Source organism: Columba livia, chromosome 14 (assembly GCF_036013475.1).
Source record: "Columba livia isolate bColLiv1 breed racing homer chromosome 14, bColLiv1.pat.W.v2, whole genome shotgun sequence".
NCBI lineage: Eukaryota > Metazoa > Chordata > Aves > Columbiformes > Columbidae > Columba > Columba livia.
The window spans coordinates 5348017-5373862 of NC_088615.1; the positions used below are offsets into that span (position 1 = coordinate 5348017).

Below are 25846 nucleotides of genomic sequence, written 5' to 3' on the forward strand. Positions count from 1 at the left end.
CATGCCAACTTAGGTATGCATGTACAGCACAAAATGCAGGCAAGATCCTAGCAGAGGCCCCTGGTGTTACTGAAATTCAGCTGCTGCTAATAAGAAGAAAGGAAAACATTTCCATCTGTCTGCATTGGGAAAAAGAATTCATGAGTCTCTGATTCATCTGCATCCATATGCTGATATGTAGACAATACTTATGGACACAGAGACATACGCGAGGTAGCCCACAACAGAAATCAAATCAATCACAGATCACAGCATGTGATTTGCCTAATTACAAGTAACACCTCACATTTTTTATCTATGCAAAAAGCACTTTGTGAACGAGCAGATGGCACTGCTATGGGATGGCACCATCCTCGACAGTTGCAGATGCAGAGCATTTACACAGCACGCTGAAAAAATGACACAACACAAGCTGCTTCCTGTGAAGAAGATTCAAATTGAACAAGTGTCACCAAACAAAACACACGTATTTATTGATGTTCTGAACTTATCTGATCCAGCTTCTTTTCTCAAATCAAATACATATGGGCAGGCCAGGGAGTGATGCTATCTAGACATCATTAAAGTCTCTTAGATAGAACCATCACGTGAGTTGCTGTGCACAGCAAAGCAGAGATGCAGACCAACTTGAGTCTAGTTCCAACCCGCAAACAATTTAAATCCACACAAGCAGAATCAATAGGAAGAAGCCCTGCAGAGAAAGCAATTACACTGCAAAAGCAACTATATTACAGCACGGTTACGGCTGGGAGGCAAGACGCAGGGGCCATCCTCACTTCTCTGATTACCCAGCGGAGTTCTCTCCAATGCATCTGCCCTGTGAAATGACAAGGTTCAGCCTGGACATGTTCCTGCTATCAAAGTGTTTCTGTTCTTGGGCTTCTATTGTAATTGCAAAGCTCTTCCTTATGAGAGCTGTCCTTCAGGTCTGCTGTGCTCCATAAGGAAATATGGGTCTGTGCATCAGGAAAGAGGTTTGAAGGGCTCGGTGTGCTCTCCTTTTCAATAGCTTTGCAGGAGTAATAATCTCATTTCCTGGATATACAATTATTTATTCATTGGAGACTGTGCACTCGCCACTATGCAAGACACAAAGAAAGATCATCTGACCATTCCTGGCAATAGAAAATTCAAGTTTTCTTTTCAAATTCATGCTTTTATTTGTGATTTGTCTGCATTTTTTTTCCTGAGCTGCTCTAAGCACATACACTGGTGTGACAGGTTTGAAGCAGCTATAAAATGATTGATGAAAACCATATTTTGGCCTTGTTGTGGAAATATTTATTGTAGAACTAAACTCAGTTAACTCTGTAGGGGCATATCTGGGAAAGCAGGAAGGACAGAAAAGAAAATCTCCACCTACGACTGTATCTCTGATACTAAAGTCATTTGATCTGCTTTAATTGTGATACAGGGTTATGGGGTCACAGAGATATTTGCATAGACTGTTTTTAAATTGGTTTTTATCTAACCACGTTGTTTCTTCTACTGAAATGATCAATACTTGGCTTTGAGAAGGATGCTCTGCTGATCTACATGGCCAGACAGAGGCTTCTCCACAGGAGTAAACACAGGGCCAAACTCTGACCTGCAGTGTGAGAACAGTCCACGTGTGAGCTAATGTCACACAGGAGCCGTCTCGGAGAGGAAGAACTGCAAACCCCATCTGCTTTAGGGAGCCTGAACCTCTAACAGCCAAGGCAGTAGCACACTTGAAAAGGTAAAACGACAGATGCAGCTAAGCATGTGACATGAAATTGGATCGATCTGGAGGAACGATGCTAAATCCTGCTGGACGTCGCTATGCTGAACGCGTGTAGCTACAGAGATAGCATGACAGCAAATGTCTCATCAGTGGGACAGTTGCATGAGCAGGAACAGGGTGCTCAGTGTTGGGATTTAACTGCATCTTGCGGCTGCCATTTAACAGACACTCTTGAGTATCTGCTTCAGGGTGAAGAGAGGAGAGGAGCACAGGGTATTGCCATATACAGGGCCAATGAGCAGAAATACATCCCTAACCCACTCCACTGGGGAGCTGGGGAGTGGTATTTCAAGAGATGTCAAGCTCGCAGAAAGAGCAGCAGATGCCTTTTCCATGCCTGAAAAAAGACAGGCATGTTGTTTGGGGAAATGGTGAGTAATGGCAAAAGCAGTCAAAGAGATTAGGATGTGTGAAGGTAAAGCAGAGCACAGCGAGGCATATAAAAGCTAAGGACCCTGAGTGACTGTTTGGGCAATCAGCAGGGTGGCTCAGCCTGCTTGGTTGTCTCCACTTTTAAACAGAAGGCATTTGGCTCCTGATGTTTCTATTCCTGAAGTTCTTTCAAAACTCTGGAGGAACAAAGCTGATCAATGAAGACACCCAACCTGTGGTTCCTATGAGGGAAGAGCGATGGAAGGGTCCTGCCTGCATGTGCCTGTTTCTTCTCTGTCAGGTAAGCTACACTTCCCAGAATGCTGCATAATAGATAAGGTTGCATTGAGAAACAAAAGGCCTGCTTCTCTCCCAACTGTGTACCAACATCAAGGTTCATTATTTATAAATAACAGCTGGGAAACATACATAGCAAAAGTCAGTGGGAGCTGGGGATTTCAAGAGTGTAGCAGTAATATAGATAAAATATTCTGGCTTGAGGCAGCAGTAAACATGCAATAAAAGGTGCTTCTCAACCTAGCAGCACTGGAAACACACGTGCCATTGCCCTGTCTGGCCTTTACTTCATTTAAACTGCGAAGGATCTTCCGCAAGAAGTATCCTGCACTGACTAAGATACCACGCAAATCTTGGCACGCATTTACTCACCATTTTCATAAACAGCAATATACACATCAAAGTTTAGCACTGCTGCATTTCAAATAAACTTCAAATAAAACCTTTCCTCGTAGACCATAAAGGACTTTCCAAAGAAGGATGCCTCTCTGTCCTTCGAAGGGACGTTTCTGGGGGAAGCTGGATGCCAGCAGCACTGTACAGTTGATACCAGCTGAGGAACCTCAGCGGTGAGAAGACAAAAGCCACAGATGCTTTAGATCCATTCTTCCTCAGGGAAAGTTTAAGATTTGAAAATGAGGAATCTCATGCTGTTTTATGTAAGGATGGCAAACAAGGATCATGTCCTGATGGCAGAACAAGGAGGAAATGCTGTGAGCTGAAACGCTTCAAATTTTCTTTCTGTTGCATAGATTATTCCCTTTCAGAGAGAAATGAGGAGTGGACTCCCTGCTAGTGCTTCATATAACCTGCCTCCAAAAATTATCCCACCTTTTAAGGTCAGACTGGAAGCACACCTATAAAGTTCATTAGACTCAGAATCACAGAAAATCAAGAGGAAACCAATGGACATGTGACCTTTTCTACAGAAAAAAAAAAAAAAAGAAAAAAGAAACAGAAAAAAAAAAGGCATAATGGAGATTGTTTTCCTTCACCCCCTCAAGAAGGACAATTTTTTACCATATTAGCTTTTATTTGAAAATATCTGCCAGCTCTATCATCACACTCCTTTATACTTTGGGCATGTGATCTGCTAAAATGAGGTTGCACATGGACACAGGACTCCTCACACGAACCCTTGGCTGCTGTAGGAGCAAATGAGCAAGCCGCTTTGCTCACTCTCATCCCTATCTCCTGTCCCACTCATTACCTATTGACACCATAAAACCTTTTGGAAGAAGGGGCTGTGTCCGTCCCCACATTTGTAGAGAGACCAGCAGAACAGACTCCTGCCACACACATGCAGTACGTGTAGAAATTACAGGGCATAAGTCAACTCTGTGCTTGTGAACAGCCTTACTGACGTCTGGTTGGACTGAAGCCTCGATCAACGATTCACTGACAAGTCACAAAGCCTTTCTATGTGGCTAGATTTATAGCCATTTTTATCAGACACGTACAGCAGTGTCGTGCACTCCAACACGGTGCCACTACCGCTGTGTGGGACTGTCCCTTCCTGAGGGACGCTGGTGTGATGTGAGTGGATGGCCAGGCACAGCCTCAGATAGAGACCGAAAATAGAGATGTTTCAGCTAGGGAAAGGTTAACAGCCAAATAAATCTTACTTTTTCTTTCAAAAGCAGCAAGTCAGTTTTCCCAAAGGCCTCAACCAATTTGCCCTATAGAACAGGAGCAAATTTAGAGTTGCTCTTGTTTTACTTGCATTCTTCTTTCTCTAAATCTAACATCTGTCATTTAGAAACAGAACAATCAGAGAAACTCTCGTTACTCCATAGAAACTGGTAAATGAAACCTGGAAGGTCTGCCTTTCCTTTCCTGTTGCAAATCAAAGAACTCGCAAACGGAACTGTCTGTAAAACCAGTTGTGTTTGCCTGCGCTCCCTAATGACAGCACAGCTTGTCTTGTCAAGTAATGCTTGCCTTACAAAATATGTTACGCTGCTTCTGAAACAGTTTTGATCAGCAGAAGAGCTGCAGAAGTGTTTGCTGTCCCATGGTAAGAAGATATGAAGCTCTGCTCTTGGAGCTTCTTGGAAATATCAGAAAAACATTCTTTTTCTTTATAATTGGATCTTGCTATTTGTCTTTTAGTGTTTCCTTTGTCTATTTGTCTCTATCTTCTCTCTGTCTATACTGTGTAAAGTTTTATTGCTTTTTTATTTTTAGTATTAAGAAGTTGTTTTTATATTTCAGCCTTTCCAAAGCACCCAGGATCCTGATTGTCAGCACTGATGTCTAGACATAGTAAATCCTTAAACTCAATGCCTTTGCCCTTGAGAGAGAGAAATGCAGCAGTACACGATTGCACGTTTTTTTCCTGAGCAGCTCCAGGTGCTTTGGAAGGCTCACTTTTTTTTCTGAGGCTACAACTTGTTAAGATGAAATTTGGATCAAGTTTTGGACTGAGAATTCAAGGCTACTCTACAAATGCGCTTAATCCCATGGCCTGGTTCAGGTCAGCTTAGCCACCCACCAGCACAGATTCTTTTTAACAGCAATACAAGTAAGCAACAGAAATTCCACCCTCAGTGGGTGCAACTGGTGTGTCCCACACTCATGAATCCCCCAGTAAAACCCCTGTGCTATTTTCTTTTTCTTTCTGCTATAAGATTAAACATAGAGAAATAAGGATGACGTACAGCTTCTGAAGGTTTACAAGCCTGTAGGAATACTGAGAGGTCACAATAAATGTCTAATTTGGAAAAAAAAAGCTTCTCAGCAGCTTCACAGTCAATTAATAGAGGCAGCTTGCAAATTCAAGATGCCGAACTGAAGCTGAAATAGCATAGATGTTAGAAGCATGGTGCACATCCAAGAAGGCAAGAAACCACATGCCAAATTTATTCAGCTCAGTCACTTTTTCTTTCCATTTAAAAATCAATAATTTAATGTCTTCTTCCTTTGGGGGGAATAAACTAAATCAAATGTTTATTATATTCTTTCAGGTTCTAGTGCCTGCACTCTTGTCTCAAGGCTCACAACCCACCTGAAAACACAATGTTAACTCATGTGCAACATCTCCATGGAAATACAGCCCCACCACAAACCTCAGCCCCACTACCCTCCTCTTCACAGCTGAAACACAAGCAATTTCTGTGATCACGGCAAAACTGCAATGCAAAAGCTTAGAGACCACAGAGTATCCAGCCTTATCCTGGCAGCTCACTTGGAGCTGCGATGCACATCACTTGTTTTTATGACCGCAGAGTCCAGCTACAGATGTTTAAAATGAAGAGGAATTGGATCAGAACTGCAAAACAAACACATGATCTGAACAGCTCAAGCAGAGAAATTTCACCTGTCAAAGGAGAAAAGTCAACAAAATTGGAAAGCCGTTTAAGAAATTTTCAGTCTCCTTTGTATTTGGGTCTGGAGCTGGTTACTACTCTGCATCAGCCCCACGGCCCAAACTCCCTCCTTAGAAGGTAAAAACCACAGACTGTGAAGTGCTTATTCAGGTTATGGGTTCAGATAGTTCTTCAATGACCATATTGGGTTTTCTGGACGCAAAAGCTTCACCGACGTTAGGGTAAGAATGTACAAACACGTTGTTCCCAGCCTTAGTTCAGAGGTGTGCCCATGACGAAAATATAGACAAATGCCAAGGTAGGGAGCCCACTTGGCACAGCTGATTGACTCTAATAGGTGCTGATTACACTGCTCATATTGCATGAAATTAAAAAGCTTACAAATGTTATGAGCCATTACCCTTCCATTTAAGAGAGCTTATGACAAGTTAGCAACGTTTAATGAATTCCTTTTAAAAATGCCATAGGCAGCCTCCACGAGATATTGCTTTGAAATGCAACTTGTGGACTTATTTCAAAAAGTTTGTTCACTTTAGAGTTTCCTCTCTTGCTCTTCTTTGGGATACTTGGATTTTGCAGCTGGTGGGATACTTCAGTTCCCTGTTGTGCTCTCGGTGTGCAGCACATAAGAGCCAGCCTACAAAGCTTCCTTCAAAATTCAAAGTGCAGAGAGACTTCTGGCCAACTTTACTATGAAGCTAAAGGAAAATCTTTTCATAGTTGCTGTAAAATTTACTTAAACGTCCAGCTTTTTAGCACACTGGAAATATCACAGGGCCACAAAGTGCCCCCAAAGCACTGGGGCAATCAAGGCTCATTCTGAAGTAGGCTCTCTGGATTTTATTGCTTAAGAATGAGATTTATTAAAGGGGAGGAATATCAATTTTATAAATCCCACTGGACACTCACAGCCTACTGCCATACACAGGCTCAAATCTGCTTTGGATGGTGATGGCAACAAAATCTGTGCATCAGGTGAGGACGCCTCTGCCAAAATGATGCCTTTTGCAACCAGCTCGGTCACTTCTGTTTATTTGTACTGGTTGTCCTGCTGTTTGCCAGCCCCCCCCTCTGTTCATAGCTGTTGGGCAAGCAAGACTCAGGCTGACCAAACTGCGAGACATTTATAGCAAATGCACACTGGCACGGAATCTAACAACGAGGTATCTGGAGTGTTGCCACAGCGAACGCTTAACAAACCCTGTAGGGAGAATATGAGGTGTCCAGGCATGGCTGCAAGAATCTTCCTTTTGTTGGCTGAGCCATCACAAGCAATCTTGTTATTTTTTTTTTTAAATTATTGGGGCTTTTAAAAACTATTTTAACATCTGCTGCCAAAAATCAAGCAAGAAGCAGTTAGGGGAAGCATCGTGCTTCAGAACTCTACCTCGGATAGTGTGAGGTTTTCCTCCTTGCAGCCAAGGCACCAACCCAACTGCCCCAGAGGCAAATGTCAACATCTCCATGAGCTGCCAGGAGCTCCTACAGGCTCGTTCGTATTATAACGTGCAAAAAAGGAGATTCTTCTCTTTTTTGAAGAACCAGTCACTAAGGGGACAGTTAAACATTGGGAGGAGTAATGGCCAAAGAGGCGGTGGGTACACAGGCACTGCTCAGAGACAGCAGCAGGTGAGACAAACTTCATTTCCACCCTGTGATGGTTTCAGTGAGCACGCTGGAACCCTTAAACACTTTGCAAGACCAAATCATCAGGAACTAATTCAATATCCTTTTATTGCTCTGTAAACTCTGACAAAGGGAGAAAAGGAATTATTCTGTCTCCTTCCTCAAGAAATAACAGCCTTCTTTTATGCTGTCGACCTGAGCCTGTACTGAAAGCTAGATTTCTGCTACACAGTTTGAGCATCATACAAAGTTGCAATTATCTTGCCATCTGCATTGCTTTTCCTCATGGGTGAATGGTGCCTTTTAGTCCAAATTACTATGTTATATTGTTTATTAAAATGTATTTATGGCTATGAGGCAGGTATGCCCGATTGTGGGCACTTGTCATTATTTAATCCAAATACATGGTTTATTGTTTTGCAGTGTGTATTTTTAGCTTTGAGGCAGGTAGACTTGCAGAGCAAATCATACAAAAGAATACATCCATTACAGAATTGTGTCTGTGCTTTAAAATTATATCACTCTTCCAGATCTGAACATAGTGAGACAAGTACATTGGCAAAATAATTATTTATCACTCTTAAAAGCTTCCTTTAAAATTTCTATCATTCGAATACTGGCTGGGGAAAATGTAAAGTACAGACAAGCATATTTTATGTACTTGCTAGTCTAGCTTTTATGCTGATGAGAACTTACTAAACACCAGTAAAGGGAATAGCAGTTATCAGCCCCAATTCACAACTGTGAACTTTCTTTAGCCAAACAGATGCCCTCACAGAATCGCAGCCAAGTGTCAATAACAGGCCCCATCCTTCTTCCGTTGTAGTCACTAGTTATTTCATATGGCTCCAAATAAGACCAGGTTTGCCCCAATGCTCTGGGTGAGCATGCTGCTCCCAGTGAGACACCCAGTGCCACAGGGATCTCTAACATCACCCAAAGAAAGAAAAAATGGCACTTTGTCTCAGGCTTTTTTCTTTGATGTATAGGATTCTTCCTTTAAATTATTTTTTCAGTTGATTAAAAACAATGGGAAGCAGACCTTCAACATGAAACCAGCTAAATACACTAAAAGATCTCTTTTAAAAGACATAAAAAAATCTCCTCAAAATCTGTTCAGTGAATTTTGCCATCACTTTTACGTGCACAGCAACAGAACATCTTGGAGCTCTCCCCAGTACCAGGGAAGGACACAAAATGCTGGTGCCCATATTAAGGTCTGTGTTCCAGACCCACACGCCAGTATAAGATTCTGCAAGAGAGCTGAACAGGCAGGACCCCAATCAAGAGCTTTATACTGTAAAATATCTTTGTCAGCAAATCCATACTCTTGCCTTCAAAAGGATTTGGGGTAAGAAAATTTAAGCCCAGGTGTAAACATCTACAAACTGAGGTTTATTTTTTTTCTATCTATGCACTTAAAATGAGCATTGTAAGGGCAAAACCATCCTATTCCTACCAAGGCAATGTCCTTCTCTGCTTCCTAAAGCTGAGATTATCATCTCCTGGGTTGTCACACAGATCCTGAAAGAAGTAATTCACATGATTTTCCTGTATAATCACAGCATGGGATTTTATTTCTATAGTTATTGGAATGGAAAATACACATAGCCTGTTCTTTATCTTGTCTGTTTTAAGTTACTTACAGACCTGAATGTGGCAAGTTTCAAAACAACCAGACTGCACTAAGAAAGCTAAATCTGTGCTTACTTTAAGTTTTGAGCAACCTGCTTTTTAGCAGCTCCTCTCAACAGACAGGATAATTTCCAGTTTTAAATTTCTATTCAAATTAAGGCAATGAAGACTGAAGACCACAGAACTGTTGCCATTACTTTCCAGCACATAAAATTAACAATTTGTGCAGCTGCGTGCAACTTTCAGTCAAAGTTTGTCTGATTTATAAGCAAGCAGATGGTTCACACGATAGTCCACAATAAATTACAACAGTTAGAAAGACAGCTACATTTTAAGAGTGACAGTGCAGCTGAGCTACAGATGGGTTTATAGATGACCCTTCCAATTTTTAATAATCTCCATAATTTATGTGCAAGTAAAGAAATGTGAGGATTCCTAATGCACCTTCTTGACTAAGTACAAATCACTTTTATTTACACAGGCAATACTTCATGGTCCAGTTAACTTCCTAATTAAAGGCAGCAAGATGTTCATGTTCCATGCAACTGGCATGGAAAATACTGTTTAGTGTGCAATATGTTCAGCTGGGACTTTAAGATGCTCTGATCACTCCTGGAAAAGGGAATGCATCTATCTCATTTCTTTACAACAAGACTACAAGGGTGCAAACACTGCTACCACCAGTTACTATTCATTAAAATCCAGATTATCTTTAGGCTCATGAAGTAACAAGGTTATGCTTATTTGCAAGCTTTGATGCTTAGAAACACGCTCCTAATCCAGCAGGCCCTACAAGCTGAGTATTACTGAGCCAGGACTAGGATGGAGAAACAACAGGAACAGATACCCTCGCTATATGAAGAGAGGCGTTTGGGGGTTATTCTTGAATGGGTGAGGGAAAAGGAAAGCGAACCTGGAGGATGTCATTCCTGAAACAGGAGGCAGCGGTGATGCAGAATGAAACTGGCTGGAAGGAGCTTTAAGATGCCAGTTCATGTCAGTGATTTTAATGGCCACTCCTCCAGCACGGCACGAAAACACTTTGGTTCAATCCTTCTTGCTAACACTTTTGAAGGGACTCCCAGAAAGACGCCTTTGTTGTCTGTCATTAATTGCATGCCGCAGTACAACTGATTCAGTTCTTCTTGGTTGTAATTCCAGTTGCAATGAGTTACCTTTCAAAAAGGGCACAGCTAAATGTAAATACTCTGTCCAGAAGGCGATGAAGGGGGCAGTACCTAGTGGAGCTCTTTAAGGCACAAATTACAGAAACTCAGAGCTCCCCACACAGCCAGTCTCTTGGAATTACACTTTAAGGCTTTTTCTTCCTCTCTAAACCTTGGTCTTCCTTTCCTGCCAAATAAATTCCAGTTTAACTCCAGTGAGAAGTCAGAGAAACTATGCACATGGTTTACACAATTATATAGTGAATACAATTTCCAGGACTCATCTACTAAAGCCAGCAGGGATCCTTCAAGTCACTAGGCTGGAGATCAGACCTTCTGGCTTGCGACTGGATCCTTTTCTGGCTAACAGCGAAAATAACCCTGGAGGTGTGGTAATGCAAGGAACACACACAAAGGTCTTGCTTTATATTTCTTGCTCCTTGCATTCATTACACTGTCAATAGTGTGGAAACTAGTTTCATAACCTCAAGAAGGGGACATTTTTTGTCCCCTCTGCTGTATTAAAATGTAGATGAATATGATAATATGCAAACAGTAAACTCTCCACTAGCAAGAAGTGGTTCTCACTTCTCTTAGTAATCAAATATCATTTCCAGTCTAACTAGAGAAAAAGAAATTTAAGTAGCAATTTGTCAGTCTATTTATCAAACCGAGTGCTGCACCTTTTTCACACATTTTACATTACAAAGGGTATGACTTGTAAGGTTCTGCGGTTCTGTTTTAATTCAGGGATGAAAACATTTATAGATATGAATGTTTTCTCGTTAACTTTTCTTCCTAAATGATTATGCTTGTTCAAATCAATTCCTAGCCATCTTACAGAGGTTACAACCTTCAATAATTAAGTGGATATTGTATTGGATGTTGTGTTGATTATGCTACAAGTTCCAATTTCTACAAGACCATAGAAATGCTGAGATAAAGGGATGTTAACTTTATTTAATTAGCTATCTGCCATTGTTATCAAAATGAAAGGTCGGTATCTGACTCAAATTAACACTTTGGATCAGGAAACAAGATAGATGACATCTTCTGAGAAGTATCCTGGAAACTCTCTATAATAGTTTCAGTTATTTTAAAGCCGCTTAGGACAAACAGGATTGTATTAGAAAGAGCAAAAGTGACTGACAGTCAATGAAGTGCTATGAAAATGCTATTTCAATCACACTTGGGTTCTTTCTCATTTTCAGTTGTTAACATCCTTGCCACTTTTGTCAAACAGTCTCTCCCAGCAGCACTGAATTTTAACCACACATAATTGTAAAACACAACATGAAACAGGGCTGAGCACGTAAAACGGGTTTATTGTGGCAGCTAACAACAGATCAGGCCCTTGTGCCAAGGCATCACCGCTCTGCTCTCTGCAGAAAAGGAGTAACCAGTCAAGTGTGACCTGGATTTCACAACTGCCTGCTACCCCTCTGCCTCGGAAATATCAGGTCTCTCGGTCAAGGGTTGTTTATGATTTATCTCAAAAGGAGACAAAAGACAACGCGAAATTTCAGAGGAAGCGTTTTAACTACAAACTATATCAACCTTGCAACTGCCCAGAGGATGTAGTATGTGGATGAGGTACCCAAACAACATTCACCATCTCACCAAATTACATCTATATGGAGTGGCCAAAGTAATTGATCAAATAACCACACCACCCTGCCACTTCATGGTTTTTTACTGTTCGGGCTACAGAAATGTGCTCAGTCCTTTCCCAACAACTTACTGGTCTTGACCGGATTTCTTTGGCGTAGAGAGGTTTCAAGAATTCTGAATCTCCTTCGAGCTTTAGACCCTTTTCTGTGATTCTCAGGTTCCCCATTCCATCCTAAAACACACATAAAAAGAAACAACCCCATTAGTTATAGTTATTAAATTCACCAAGCTGCAAATAGCTGATATTTTTTTTTTTATAAAGGAGAACATGTAAAGCACTGGGAGGAACTAGAGAATGCAATACTTGTGTTATCCCTTTAGCTCTGTTCCTGTGAAAAAATATTATATTCAGAACATTCTGCAATGCCCCCCAGTAAACCATTTACACAGACAAAAGATGCTCTTTCAAGTTAGTCATCTCCACTCAGACACTGCAATGATCTGTGTTAACATGAAACTATTCATTGTAATATTAATCGTATACTTGCATATTAACATACATTCTAATTCATAGCAAATCAATACAAAGATGACGTGATTAATTCTACCGAACTTCATATACAGAATATGTGACTAATTCCACTGAACTGACAACCTCAGGTTTGGCTATGTAGGAATATTGCAATAAAATGTGGTAAGGAACTCTTCACCCATTATTTGGGGAAATCTCTGCAAAATACAGACTCTCTGGTGAGTTTTCTTTAGTGCCTTCTGCCCTTATTGCAAAAAAGATGTGAAAACTTGTTTAGTTTCGAGTCTCACAGTCTTCCCTGAGCTTTCAATACTGTTAAGATGCTACATAGCTTTATTGGAATATACATTTATGCAAAAAATTGCTCTGGGAGAGGCAACTATACAACAGGAATACATTTCCAAAAGACTGCCCTCCTGTCTTGGGCCAAGTCCTGACTTATCTCTCCCCCAATGACCAGCTCAGGATCGGAGCCCTCGCTCTGCTCCTTGCACAGCCCAAGAACACCCCAGCAATCTGAACCTCTATATCCAAATGTTGGGGTCTCCTGGGTCATTCTCCTGCCTTTCAAACAACCTTTGCAAAGTGTATTGACAAGGCATTAAGTGACTGATGTAATGTGCGTTTCTGTCCTCTCCTCACTTGGATTTCATCGTTTCAGTTCCCACCATCTCCCCAGCCCTGCACCAGGTCTCCCCAGTCCCCACCTCTCCCTGCACTTCCATCGCAAAATTCTTCTTGACAAATAGCATGAAGTGTTGGCTGCGGGCCTCCAGCAGACGACTGCAAATAGCCCATTTTCTCTAGAAATTGTTTAGTTATGTGTGTCCAAGATGTAATGAAACATCTGACAAACCATAATAGCAAAGAAAATATATGTCAAAATTTTATATGAGTTTTTCTTATGGTTTCAATGCAATAAGACAGGTATACGGATACATTGGCACACAGCAGAATTGGACCAAACTATATTTCACCTTTAGCTTCTGAAAGTTGTAACTTTTACTAAGATGAGGGATTTAGGGTCATTTAGGTTATAATTGCTTAGAAAGGTAAGTGTATGTAAGAAATATCGTGTGGGGAGGGAGCTGCAAAGGTAAATGTATAATCGAAAACACAACAAATGCAAGGTATTATTTCTAAGATTCAGGATGATTGCCAAAGTCTGAAAGGACTGAGGTAAACTGTTTTGTTTTTTTTTTTCCTGAGAAAAAGATGATCTGAAAATACCTTTTAGCATAAATTTGACTGTCATGACTAGAATTTGAGACTGACACTAGCAAAAATTATGTCTCCACATGTATAAATTAATATTGGGAAATGACCACAAGCTGGGTAGTTAGGCATAACAATCCTCAAGCATATCCTTTAGGACACTTTCAACTTCCTTTTTTTCCCCCCATTTCTCCACATTACAGAAGCAGGAGGATGATGCTATATGATGCCTCAGGCTTTCAAGATAAGACAGAATACAATAATCACATACTTAAAATAGCTGGAGCTCAGCATGGGGAGGACACCCCAATGAGGGACAAACCCATCAGCATTTACAGCAGCAGGATTCATGTTACAGAGAGAGACGTTGAAGCCAAGAGTTATGCAGGCCAAAGGATAGCAGGAGTAATAATTTGGAGGAATTACTGATCTATAAATATGGATATGCCATATTGACTCCAGAGGATCTCATGTAATTCAGGGACTCATTGAGAAGGACCAGGCTGCCTCCTTCCCAAGTGCTGCTCAGCACGTCCTTCAACACTAAAGTCCAAATCAAAAGAGCCATCTCAGGGTCTCACTTAAAGCTGTTTCAGGGATTTTAGAGGAAAGGGGTATGCACTTGGGTAGAAGGCCTAAGAAGATCAAGAGAAGACTCAGAAAATCCAGGAAAACCACATCTATTTGGATACACATCTAACGTGTTTTCTAATCCAGCTGCAAAAAAACCCCTACATCTGTCTACTTCCTCTTCCTCCCACTGAGAGTGCATCTCCAGCACCACAAAAGGAATCACTGTCACCAAAGGTGAAGGGCTAACCCAAACAGATTTCCATGAATTATTGCCAAAAGGCATGACTTTGGAGGGACAAAAATCCAAGACACAGCACAGCAGTGATGGTGGTCACTTGCCAGAGGCTCTCCCATTCCAACAAGTATCATTTGCAGGGTGTATCCTGCCAAGTAAAGACCGTCTTTGCCAAAATATGGTGTCTTATGAACGAAGGCAGGCTTAGGAGTGCTGGGTGATAAAACAACCGTTGTCATCTCTTTTTGAAATGAAATCTGTAAGCAAACTTTAGAGACGTATGCCAAAACCGCTATTGATTATTGAAGGGAGGGGAATGAGAGATGGGTCGTCAGGTGACAGCTGCTACATTGCTTGTCCCAGGTGTAAAATATTGGTTTATGAATCCTGGGTTGGTGGTGGCACAAAAGAGGTTCATTTATCTCAAAGAAAAGGATGAAGGAGAATGAGTGAAATATGATTATGCACCAAAAAGCCCAGATTAAATTTTGATAGTGGTATGTTTTGTGATTTGAGTGAGCAGGAATTCTTACAACTATCTGCAGACCTTCACATGTTTTATGCGGCTAAAAAAACTCCATAATTTTTTTCCCAAATTAGATATTTCAGTAAGGTTAGAAAGCCTTGAGGGCTTTCACACTGCAGGTTCTTCTCTGGCTTTATTATGAAAAGTTGCAGGTCATGCAACCTGGTATATGGCACATATATCTGAGGAATGAACACAGCTGTGGATATGCAATCCTGACCACTTCCAGGGTTCACTCCTGAGCTGAAAAGAGGCAATAATTTACCAGTGACGTGGACCAATGGATAAAGGGACTCATGATATCACCACTGATGGTATGGAAAACCAGCAATTTTGATGGCTCACAACTATATCCTATCCTAAGTAGTGACCCAGATCCCATGTTCCGCTCTGCTCTTCTCTTGTGTGTTTATCTTCCTTTCTCTCCTTCACCCTCTGTCTCCCAAGTATCCCCCCAGAGGACTGTTATACATGAAAAACACATGTATTTGACACTTAGCTCACAGCTAGCAGATCCTACACACCCAAAAGAGCCTACAGGACAATGTACTATAACCAAAACGTCAAGAACACGTTTGATTTATATCATATAAGCAGGCATATTCTCTTACAAAACAACTAGGTTGGTTAAAAAAACCCACAAAACAAGGCTTCCCCATGTTATTCTTCTCAACCTTTGATCCTTCTCAGCATCTGAATCCCACTCACCTTTCTCCCCCTGTGGCTGCCAAACCTAATAAAGCACTGGACATTACCTCTTGACTTCCCTGGTGTTTGGGATTGGGATGTAATGCTCAGCACCGACTCTTACCACAACTAACTCTCTGCTGCTCACATTTCTCATGATTAAAAATGACAGCTTTTTATAGTGACAGTCTGGGTCAGCAGGTCAAAAAACAAGCCTGGGTTGTAATCTGAGTTTAAAGTTAATGAATGTCCTGGCCTCTTATAGCACAATCATTATTAAATCATATTCATTTATTATTTCCCATTAGAAAAAAATAAGCAGCTTGCAGAATTATATAGAGACCCAAAATACACATACATCAAAAAATCATTGTATGAAAGACTACCTCACATGTTGCTTTGGATAAAGCATCTTCATCTTCTCTAAATTATATGGTTTAATAACAAATAAATGCCATAGTTTGCTACAGAGAATATATATGAAAGTTCCTATGAAATTTCATGGACCGTGGCCTGCGAAATGTAGCAAAAAGCTGACTGGAGTGACAGAGATGGCAACTTTTTATTAAACATTGTGCCTGTGATTGGTATATATCCTGATCTGCCAATCCACTGCTTGTGAATAAGGAAAAAAAAAAAAGCAGTATTGAATATTTGATGCACTGACACCTGACAGTCTTTGTTTTTCCCCTTTATATTTGCAGACTTCTCACTAAAGAGTGAATTAATTACTTTATCATGCAGGCAATAACCAGCTTTGTGGGAGCTTCCAGGAGTCACGCTCCAAACAGGAGCCACAGAGTCAGGAACTCTTCACTACTACCAGCTTTGAATTGTTTGGCCGTTTGGTAGGGTATGGTGAAAATTTTCACATCCATTTTATCACCTGTGTCTCCTCTCTTTTTATTCGATGACTTGTACTGGGCAGGCATAAAAATGCATGTGTTATTGCTGCTGCTGTGTGTTGAAATGAAATAGTAATGGTAAAATCCTGAATAACATAAATGTCATTTTGGTCATGTTGAACGAGAAAGGATTTTTATTTTTTTAGTAGCTTGAGAAGCAACTCAGTTTTACAAACAATTACAAATGACGGTGTTAGTGTTGATAACACGTATTCACCGTGGCCCTGCGTGCCAGGATGCTTTGTTCTTTACAATCAATAAATTCAGCTTCATGCTCCTCTGCCCTTCCTCTATTCTCTTATCATTTCTGAACACGGAATGATTTTAGGGACACTGGTGATGGGCAACACAGAGAGATCCAGCTGTTTGCTGCCCACCACCAGCACCCCATGTTTTTTCCCCATGCTTCTTCCTGCACCTCCATCCCTTTTCAGTTTTCAGGAGAAAAACTGTTGGCAAAGTTTGTCTCTGCACGGCAGGTAAGCATTTATTTTCTAACTAAGAATAAACTGAAGTTATGTTTGGCAATGTCCTGTGGGAGAGAATTATCTCTGGAGGCTGCTCATGTCAGATGGCTGAAACACCTGATTATCATTGCTTGTATTATTGATTGCTGTGCTCTGCATCGCTTCCAGATATGTGCAAGTTATTACACAGCTCAATACATCCAAAGTTAGGAAAAAAATATCAAATGCAAGTGACTTGTTTTTTTTTTCCCCTACTGGGGAAGATTTCCGTGCTGTTCTTCCACCTCTTACTTAATGCTAAATATTTCCAGATTCCACAGATTTAAGGAAGGTCTGTACAAATACACATTGCTGTTAGTTCTTCACAGCCTCAAATACCTACTTGCTCTAGTAGGATCTGCCCTCCCTCCTCCTCCTCATTTTCTTCAGTTAATCTGTCATCTTAGTAAAGATCCCAGTACCATCTGTAAATCAGCAATATTTTCCTATGGAAGCCACGAAAGCTGAACACACACCAGCAGAACCAGCTGGTTACACAGCACAGCCCAGAGCAACACACACTCCAAGGTGTGACACATTCTACCTCTGACCATAAGACATTGTTTTGAGACCTCACCTATGGACTCAGCTTTGTGCAGACAGTAGAGAAACCAAGCCAGAATAGCGTTATCCAGCAGATGTGATCATACCCCTGTATGCATGGACACATGCTTATGCTTTGAATTGCACTTTGAGGTCTCATGTCCACAACTGGTATCCTTCTCCCTCTCCTTCTGTCTGCTTGTTGACCTCAGATGTCCCTGTCAGATGTCTTATTTAAAGGTGACGGGCACAGCGTAGAAGAGCTGTGCTGAGACATCAGTGGGTGATGGAAGGTTGACTCCAAGCACCTTGCATCACTGCAACACTATATATTCCTTCTCCAGGGAAGGAGGGAGACACAGAGGAAGCACAGCTAAAATCTTTGCAGCAAATTGCTGCACTAAACCAACATTATAAATTGCAAGACTAGCAAGCAGCTAACTCACAGAAGGCTCTCTCCAGAAGCTCATGACAGCCTGTGAGAAGACACCTCTCTATAATCCCTGGCTCTGCAGTAATCAGTCACAGGGAGACATGGAGTGGAATGAGCAAAGACCAGTGGTGGGAGTCAGCCACTGGAAAATAACCTCCAGAAGCTGCTGCTAAAGTCGTATGAGCTAGGCAGACACTTTTACTTCCACAGGTGTGAAGTCACTTGTGATAACTACAGGAAAGTCAGGTGGCTACTAACTTACCAAGGAATTACATACAAGTGGAGGAAATTGCCTGTAGACCATTATGGTTAATTTAAGATTCAGCCCAAATGAAGCCTGCACAAAGCTCAGAGCCCTTCTTTCCCAGTGGGAACTCCTGTTTTTATCAGTTCTTCTGCATGACTGCAGAAAAGGAGGCAGAAGATGAGAAGAGAGGATACAACGAGGAGAGCACAAGAACCAAGAGGACATCTCACAGTTACGGCAACGAGCTGCAATGCAGAAAATCCTGACTTTGTTCCCAGCAGATGCATATGCCATGATGGCATTGGGGACATCTTCTACGGGCACGTTCACACAGTGCTTTTCTGCTCTAGCAGCTCCTTCTGCACTCACTGGAGCCAATGCCATTTATTATGAAGATTACTTGAAGAACCCTAAGCAGCTGTCATTGGAGGCAAAATAAACTCATGCATTGACTTTAGTGGAAGATAGGAGAAAAGTCTTAAGAAGCAGGAAGAACAGGATCAAACATAGTTTTCCAATTACTGTTTCAAATAAGTTACAACTGACCTGAGCAACTAATTCCCATTCATTGAAACAGCCCCAAACTAGTGCTGGAATAATTTCTAAACCAATTGTTCAGCCAGAGCTTGAAGAAAGCTCAGCTCAGGATTTACTGCATATTGCTGGAACTACTTTAGGCAGGAGGTATTTCTTTTCCAAGCAAACTGCGAGTGAGTTTACTTGAAGTATGACCATACATGTGGCACAACAAAACCACGTCTTTTATGAAATCAGCCATCCCATTTGGAGTATATTTTTCCAAGGAAAAATATTAGCAGACCTTTTAGGGAAATAATTATGAATCCCAACATTGTTACTACAGCGCAACCATCATATGCAGAATTCCTCTCTAGTGTAATAATTTCCCTTTTCTTTGGTACAGCAGGGAAGAGATAAAAATTTGCCTTTCACACCTCCCAACTCCCAGTTATAGAGCACTTTGGCACTGAAGCATTATAAAATGAGCCACGTTCTCTTGAGCGTTCATCCGCTTTTTTGCTCCAACAAAAATACTAAGGTTTCACATCTTATCATCAACATATATTCCAAATGTATTCCTTGAATTACCCATCTTTTTTAATCTAGCCCATTGCCATAATTATGCTAACTAGAAGGGAGAAGTCCCATCCTGCAGAAGTTTGTGCTCATTCAGAAGTGGAAAAAAGAAATCTTATACTCATAGGAGCAAGCAGTCTTATTAATGCAGCAATTCAATAATATAATCAGCACATAAATTCACTGTACAGTTCAAGGGGTTTCAGAAACCAGTTTTATAAATTATGGTCTAATACTCATGAATTATGATAGTCTGTCAATCATTGAATGAAAGAATAAACACTTCTTTATTTTAAGCTACGAAGATACAACATCGTCTGCAGCATTGCTCCTCCAAGTCACACCAAGGCTGAATTGAATCATCGTTATATTATTGGAAAAAGTTGCCAGGGGAGAAGGGGGATCCCTTTCATGTTCTGTACTTCAACTCTGAAGTAAGATTTTTCTGACTAATCCAGTATTTAGCAATGAAGCTGGCATATTAAGACCTGACAGCATGAAAAAGAAAGTACCAGGTCTCACGTGGCATTTCTGAAAGTGAGCTCTTGAAAACAGGGCCATTTTTATCTGATGTGAATGTGGCAAAACAACACAGGGGCACTAATTAGAGCATAATACCAGGTCTGTTCAAAGAAATAAGGCTCACGCAACCACACTCTGGTTTCAAACCCCCATTCAGGGTCCACACCAACACTCAAGATGCCAGAAACACAAGCAGAGGTAGAGAGAAGACCCAGCAGGGCTGTGGCCGCCCTTGCAAGCCCTGTCTATAAGGCACATTTGACGATCCCGTCTCAGCAGACTGATTTACAGGCTACGAGGGAACTCGGAGGAGGTGCCTGTTGCGCTGACCTTCTCAAAACCCACCGCACCTGCACTATATACTTGCTGCTATGGCAACATCAGCCTCCAAAGTCAGGATAATCACGATGCAGATCCTTATTTTCAGTTGCTTCATTTACTTTCCTTTACTATCCCCACTATATCCAAAGGCCAAGAGAAAACAGGGTGGATGGGGAGGAATGTTTTCAAAGCACCTCAATTAATCACTTCTGAGCCTGGATTCAGCCAATAGTAGGAATATAACTGATGAGCCTGCATTTGGAATACGATCATCTGTGCTATCTCTGCAGTCAGGTGTGAGAAAATGGCAACGGAGTCCACCCAGCACCCAAATCACTCCCTGAAACTGCTTCTTCATGACTGCTGTGCAGCTTCTCCAAGGTGACTTAGGCGTCTTTTCTGGATGCTTATAGATAACTGAGATAAACCGAGACCTCAGCAGTATGCAACGAGATCCAAACAGAAAATAAATGGCTTGCCAGGCAAAACAATAAACAGATATCATGAAATAAAATATACTTCCAAAATATGATTCCAACTACACTGATGCAGAGTGGCTTCAGGAATTATTTTAATGATTTTTTTTCTTTTTTTTTTTTATAATCAAGACTTATACTTTCAAGAAGAGATAGGAGATTGGGCACATTCAATTTATTTGCACAGGTAGGTAAAAAGTAATTTGCTTTAAAATCAAATTATCTGTGTTTAGAGGAATCCACAGTCCCCTTGTTAAGAAGCTGCCTTCGTGGCTAAGGAATCATCACAGAATTTTTATAGCTGTATTTGTCACAAAAATATATGATTTTGCTCTTGCCCTATCAGAATATACTTAAAAATAATTTAAACTGTCTTCCAGACTTATCTACAGAGTGTATATGACATTGTTGTTAGCAAGGGAGGCTCTGGGGACAGCAAAGAAATGAGAGAACTGAAAGCGCTGCTCCCGAGGAGGCTGAAATAAGTATTCTGCTTCTACTGCTGTTTGAACAATTGCCAGCAAATAATAATTCATAGAGGAAAATATATGGGAATGTTTAGGGCCCCTTGCCACAGTGAATGGTGGGCAAAGAATGGGATCAGACCTGTGGAGTGCATCTACTGATTTCAATCAGCTCCACCAGTTTACACCCACCTGCTATCCAGCCCTAGAGCAAAGAGGTGGGAAATGGGTTTTTTTTTGCCAAATGCCTGTGGCTGTGAGGTTGTTCAGGCACAATGGGCAGGAAACACCCAGCACGCACCCCCCCGAGCCTTGTTGGGGGACATGGATGCAGCACCAAAAGCATCCAAACCCCCGTGTCTTGGCCTAATGCTCCGCTGTGACTGCTCAGGACGGGGGACCACGGGATAAGCAGCAGTTACGTGTTCTCATTTACTCCTCCCTAAATTCCCAGCCTCAAAGTATTTAGCATCAGTACTAACATACAGGGATCTAGCACACCTTACACATGCTGTCACATCCATGCATGGCACACACTATACTGCCTGCATGTTCACACCTGTGAGCAACTTCTTAGGGGAAACTGAGGCACAAAGTCAGACATCCACCTACAGGCACACAACAAAGCTGCATTAAAGGAAGAGCTCCCAAGGTTTCTCTCAAGCACCTTGTTGTGTCACAGCACTGCAGCTAAGAAACTATATATACCCTGCTCCTAAGAAACAACAGGTTAATTTTAGCAACTTTCAAATGCCAACAATACAGACTTCAGATACTCTCTCTTCTCCCTGCGGTTTGCATTCCTATGCCTCCTTGCCAGAAGGTGCATTATGCCCAAGGCCCTGTCTTCTTCACAACTTTTTAGTGCACATTCAAAAGTGTCTACTAGAATAAAAATAATGATCATTACACAGCAAGGGAACTAGGAGCTTGCCAGCCAACAACCCAAGTCCAGAAGCATCCTGCAAGATGGCTCTTCCTGATATAACTTCCAAAATTATCATCATGGTAGTTTGTATTTCTTGAGCTGTGAAGTAACTGGAAAACATGGATGTCATTTTCCTCCTGTTTACTTTTTGAGGAAAATAAAGGTAAAATGGCATTTTTTTCATATCCAGAACTCATGCGTGGGGTGTTTTTAATTTCAAATTATTTATTGAGTGAGTACTTACTGAGTCATATGGGACTTTTGCCAGATGCCAAGAGATTCTCTTGGAAGTCAGGAGAACAACATTATGTGCGTGAAAATCAGGCAGTTACGTGAAATAGCCAAGAATTACAGGCAAAAATACACTATTGGCATTGGCAAACTACAACAGAGCAGGACGCAGCACCTTTTTTAAAATGCTTTTTTAAACAGCAAGTCTTATAGTCACAGGAAAGCGACTGCTCCTAACGTGCTTTGGCCTTTAGAGAACATAGCTCTGTGTGTCACTTCATTACAGAAAGAAGCCTTAGTTGAGGATATTAGCACTTCTCTCTTCTTCTGCTCCTTTCTAAAACATGACACCAGCAGGAACAAATTAAGTGACTCACAATCTGCATACTTATTTAGTTTTTTATCTGCTGCATGTAACCTCACCTCAGCCTTTTTTTTTTTCCTACCAGCACTAAGATCACCTAAATAATGAAATCTTTTAAAATAAATACTAAGTGGCTCTGATCTGGTTTTCCTTTATTGTCAACCACACTTGACCTTCTTCCAGGCCACGTGCATTTTGGAGGTGAGCTGCTCCTGGGCGCAGTTTTGCAGCAGCACCAGCGAGAGTAAGAAGCGATGCCCACTCCCTCCTGCCTGGCTGAACAAGCAAGGACAAGCAGAGCACGCAATGCTGTCAATTTTAACACGTTATGTTTTCCAGTGGGTGTCTGCAAGGTTTGGCAGAAGCCCCTGGTTATGCTCCCTAGGAACTTCTCAAAGAAAATAAACAAGTCGCAGGAGGAGGATGGAGCCGGCGCCAGGAGCAGCTGCCCAGTCCCACGGGACAGCCCTGACCGCGCTCAGCACTCTTGTGTGCAGATCGCAGCATGCTGGGAGATGGTAACTGGCAACAGTCTACGTTAAAATACTGTGAAAATAATGAACTCAGTGAAATGTTCTCTATCAGCAAGGGCTGCTGGTTGGCTGGTTCAGATTCGGGCTGGTTCAGAGGCAGCAAGAAGGACTCAGCTCTCCATCGCTGTCCACACAAGGCTCTGAGGGCAACAGAGACTTACAGCTTTTTAGCCATTTTGGAAGCTTGTGTTTGCTACTGCCTGGGTAGGACTTCTCTTTCCGAAAGAAGACCCACCAGGGGATAATGACACAATCGCTAGCTGCTGCACTTGGTTAGGGACCAAAAATGCTCGAGAAGGAATTTCTATCCCTTGAAAGAACACAAAGCATAGAGCAAAAAATGCTGAAGCTAGCATTTGTATTTCCCTTTGGCTGAGCATCCAGAGCTTGTCTTCTGACTGCCTGAAGCCACAAGACTTGTTTGCTGGGGAGGGGATTTCTCACACAGCACATCAGCATCTTCGACTGGGACACAGCTGTGACAACAGCACACGAGCTCCGCATCGCTGTGCCCTCCTCCCCTCCCCATCCACCTAAATCCTGAACAAGATTTCTCTCTCTTGTTTTGGCTTTCATCAGTGACCTACTTGACAACTTTAGTGAATTTAATCTCAAAACACTCAGGGATATAGGGCAAAAAAAATTTTTCCCAAGCTACAGATAAAGAATGTAGTTGCAGGGAGCTTAAATGGCTCAACGGGACATTTTCGTGACCGGAGGAAATTTAGAACCTTATGATAAATTTCGGATATTAATGTAAGAATAAAGTCACACTGCTAGAAGCAATATCTTATTGACAAAACTGCTAGAAAGTTGCAAAGGTAATAAACAAGGAATTGAGATAGATTACTGGCGATACGCTTTCAAATGTATTACTCAATGCCATCTGTCGGATACCTTGTGAAGTCCTTATATACTTGGGTAAAACACTGCACTGATAAATACCTTTCTTGAAAGTGACCATTAATAAGAGTAACTGTGGTAAGTGTGGTCAGTGACTTCTTATTGAGGAAGAGGAACTAATATAATAGTTATAGTTTATTATTCTAATTGGTTATTTTAAGTCAGTTGACACTCTAAGAAATACACAGTTTGTAGCTATAAGTATGGCTATGTATCATGGCTATTTTCTCACATAAGGTCTATTTTAAAAAAAATAAACATCTTCCAGTTATTGGTGGGCCCTTAAAGACTTCAGCAGTCTGGGCAATCAGTGCAATACGCTGTGTATTTCTAGGAAATCCTCAAAAAATATCTAGAATTTCTAACACGGGGAATAGGACCAGCTCACAAGAATACACTCCTATGGGATGTTTGATGCTTAATCAAACAATTTATAAACTATGAAATGTCTGACAAAAGTTTCTTACTTTAATTAGTGTTCTAAGCTTCTGTAGCCTGTAGGAGATATTTCTTAGAAAGCTGTGTTTATTCCTCAAATGCTTAAACATTATGTCATAAGGTTTATTTCCAACACTTCTTGCTAAATTCAAGCAGCAAATGCTGCAGATCGAAATGTTGCAAGACTTTGTCAGAAGTTCCAGATTTTGTCAAAATACAAGACATTGCCTAAGTACAGGATATTTCTATTAAATGGAAAACTATTTATGCATTTGCTAGTGGCCAACAATATCTTTTCCAAAATAAAGAAGAAAAAAAAAACACAGTTCTTAAGAAGTGGCGGTAGAAGTCTTTGTAACTTTAAAGACCTTATTTAAGACTAAGCTTGAAAAAGTCTGTTTGGGACATGAAAATCCTTTCTATGTAACTTAAGGATAGTTTGAGTTATTTTGGGCAGAATTTTAATTTCTGTGAAATGATTAAAGAACTGAAGGAATATCTCAAAAGACAGACCCAACTGAAGGAAAACAAACATTAATACACTAATTATATAGACACAGGGAGTATTTCTGCTACTCAAAAAAATAAACAGAAAGAAAATTGGGATTCAGCTGCGAACTCATTAACAACCTGAATCTTCAAAGCTTACTGATGTGTCTAAGGCCAATATTTAATAGGAATATTGAAATTTACAGTAAAGCTATGGAAAACCAAAAACAGAATCTCTCTGACTCAAATACATCCTTCATTCAGCATTTCTGTGATATCAATATTTTTGTTTTGTCTCAGCTTGGTCACCTCTTTCTATTCCTCAGTAGCTCTGCTCTGCTTCTACAACACAGGTCTATCACTTACACATCTACTATGAAGCTGCACAATGTGTTTGTTAAAGTTCTGCTAAAGGTTCTCCCCCCTACCCCCCCCCCCCCAATCACTATCATGGGGGAAGAAAATCTTATGTAAGTTAAGATAATAATAGCTTTGCTTGTTAAACATCAGCCTAAGTATTTCTGGAGAAGCGATGGAAAGTAACATCAGTAAATAGAGAAAATAGCAGGGTATAAAATTCTTAATAGTCATTAATTTGTCTCTTTCAAGACAGCTCCCTGAATGACATGCAGGTAACTGAAATATAACACATTAATTGCATTTGCAGAATCTAGTTCAGAGCCTTCACCTTTGCTCATTTTAAACAGTTTCAAGTACCAAGGGTGTGACAAAGAGGATGCAAGTCACCTTCAGCAAGACTCTTTGTCACCTATGAACTGCTTTGATTACTGTGACATGAAAGAGACCTTCTGTTAATATTTTTATTTTTTCCACCAAAATTCATGGCTCGAGTTGATCAGAGTCCAAACCTCTTTTTGC

General features: G+C 41.0%; 1 protein-coding gene across 8 annotated transcripts in view; it reads right to left on the reverse strand.

The window, feature by feature from the left end:
- SGCD (sarcoglycan delta) overlaps nucleotides 1-25846 on the reverse strand; it is a 326687-nt gene that overhangs the window by 65002 nt on the left and 235839 nt on the right. For all 8 annotated transcript variants that reach the window (XM_065029705.1, XM_065029700.1, XM_065029701.1 and 5 more), the window contains one exon: nucleotides 11932-12033. In XM_065029705.1, the coding sequence (XP_064885777.1) occupies nucleotides 11932-12033 (102 nt within the window). The remainder of the gene's footprint in view (nucleotides 1-11931; nucleotides 12034-25846) is intronic.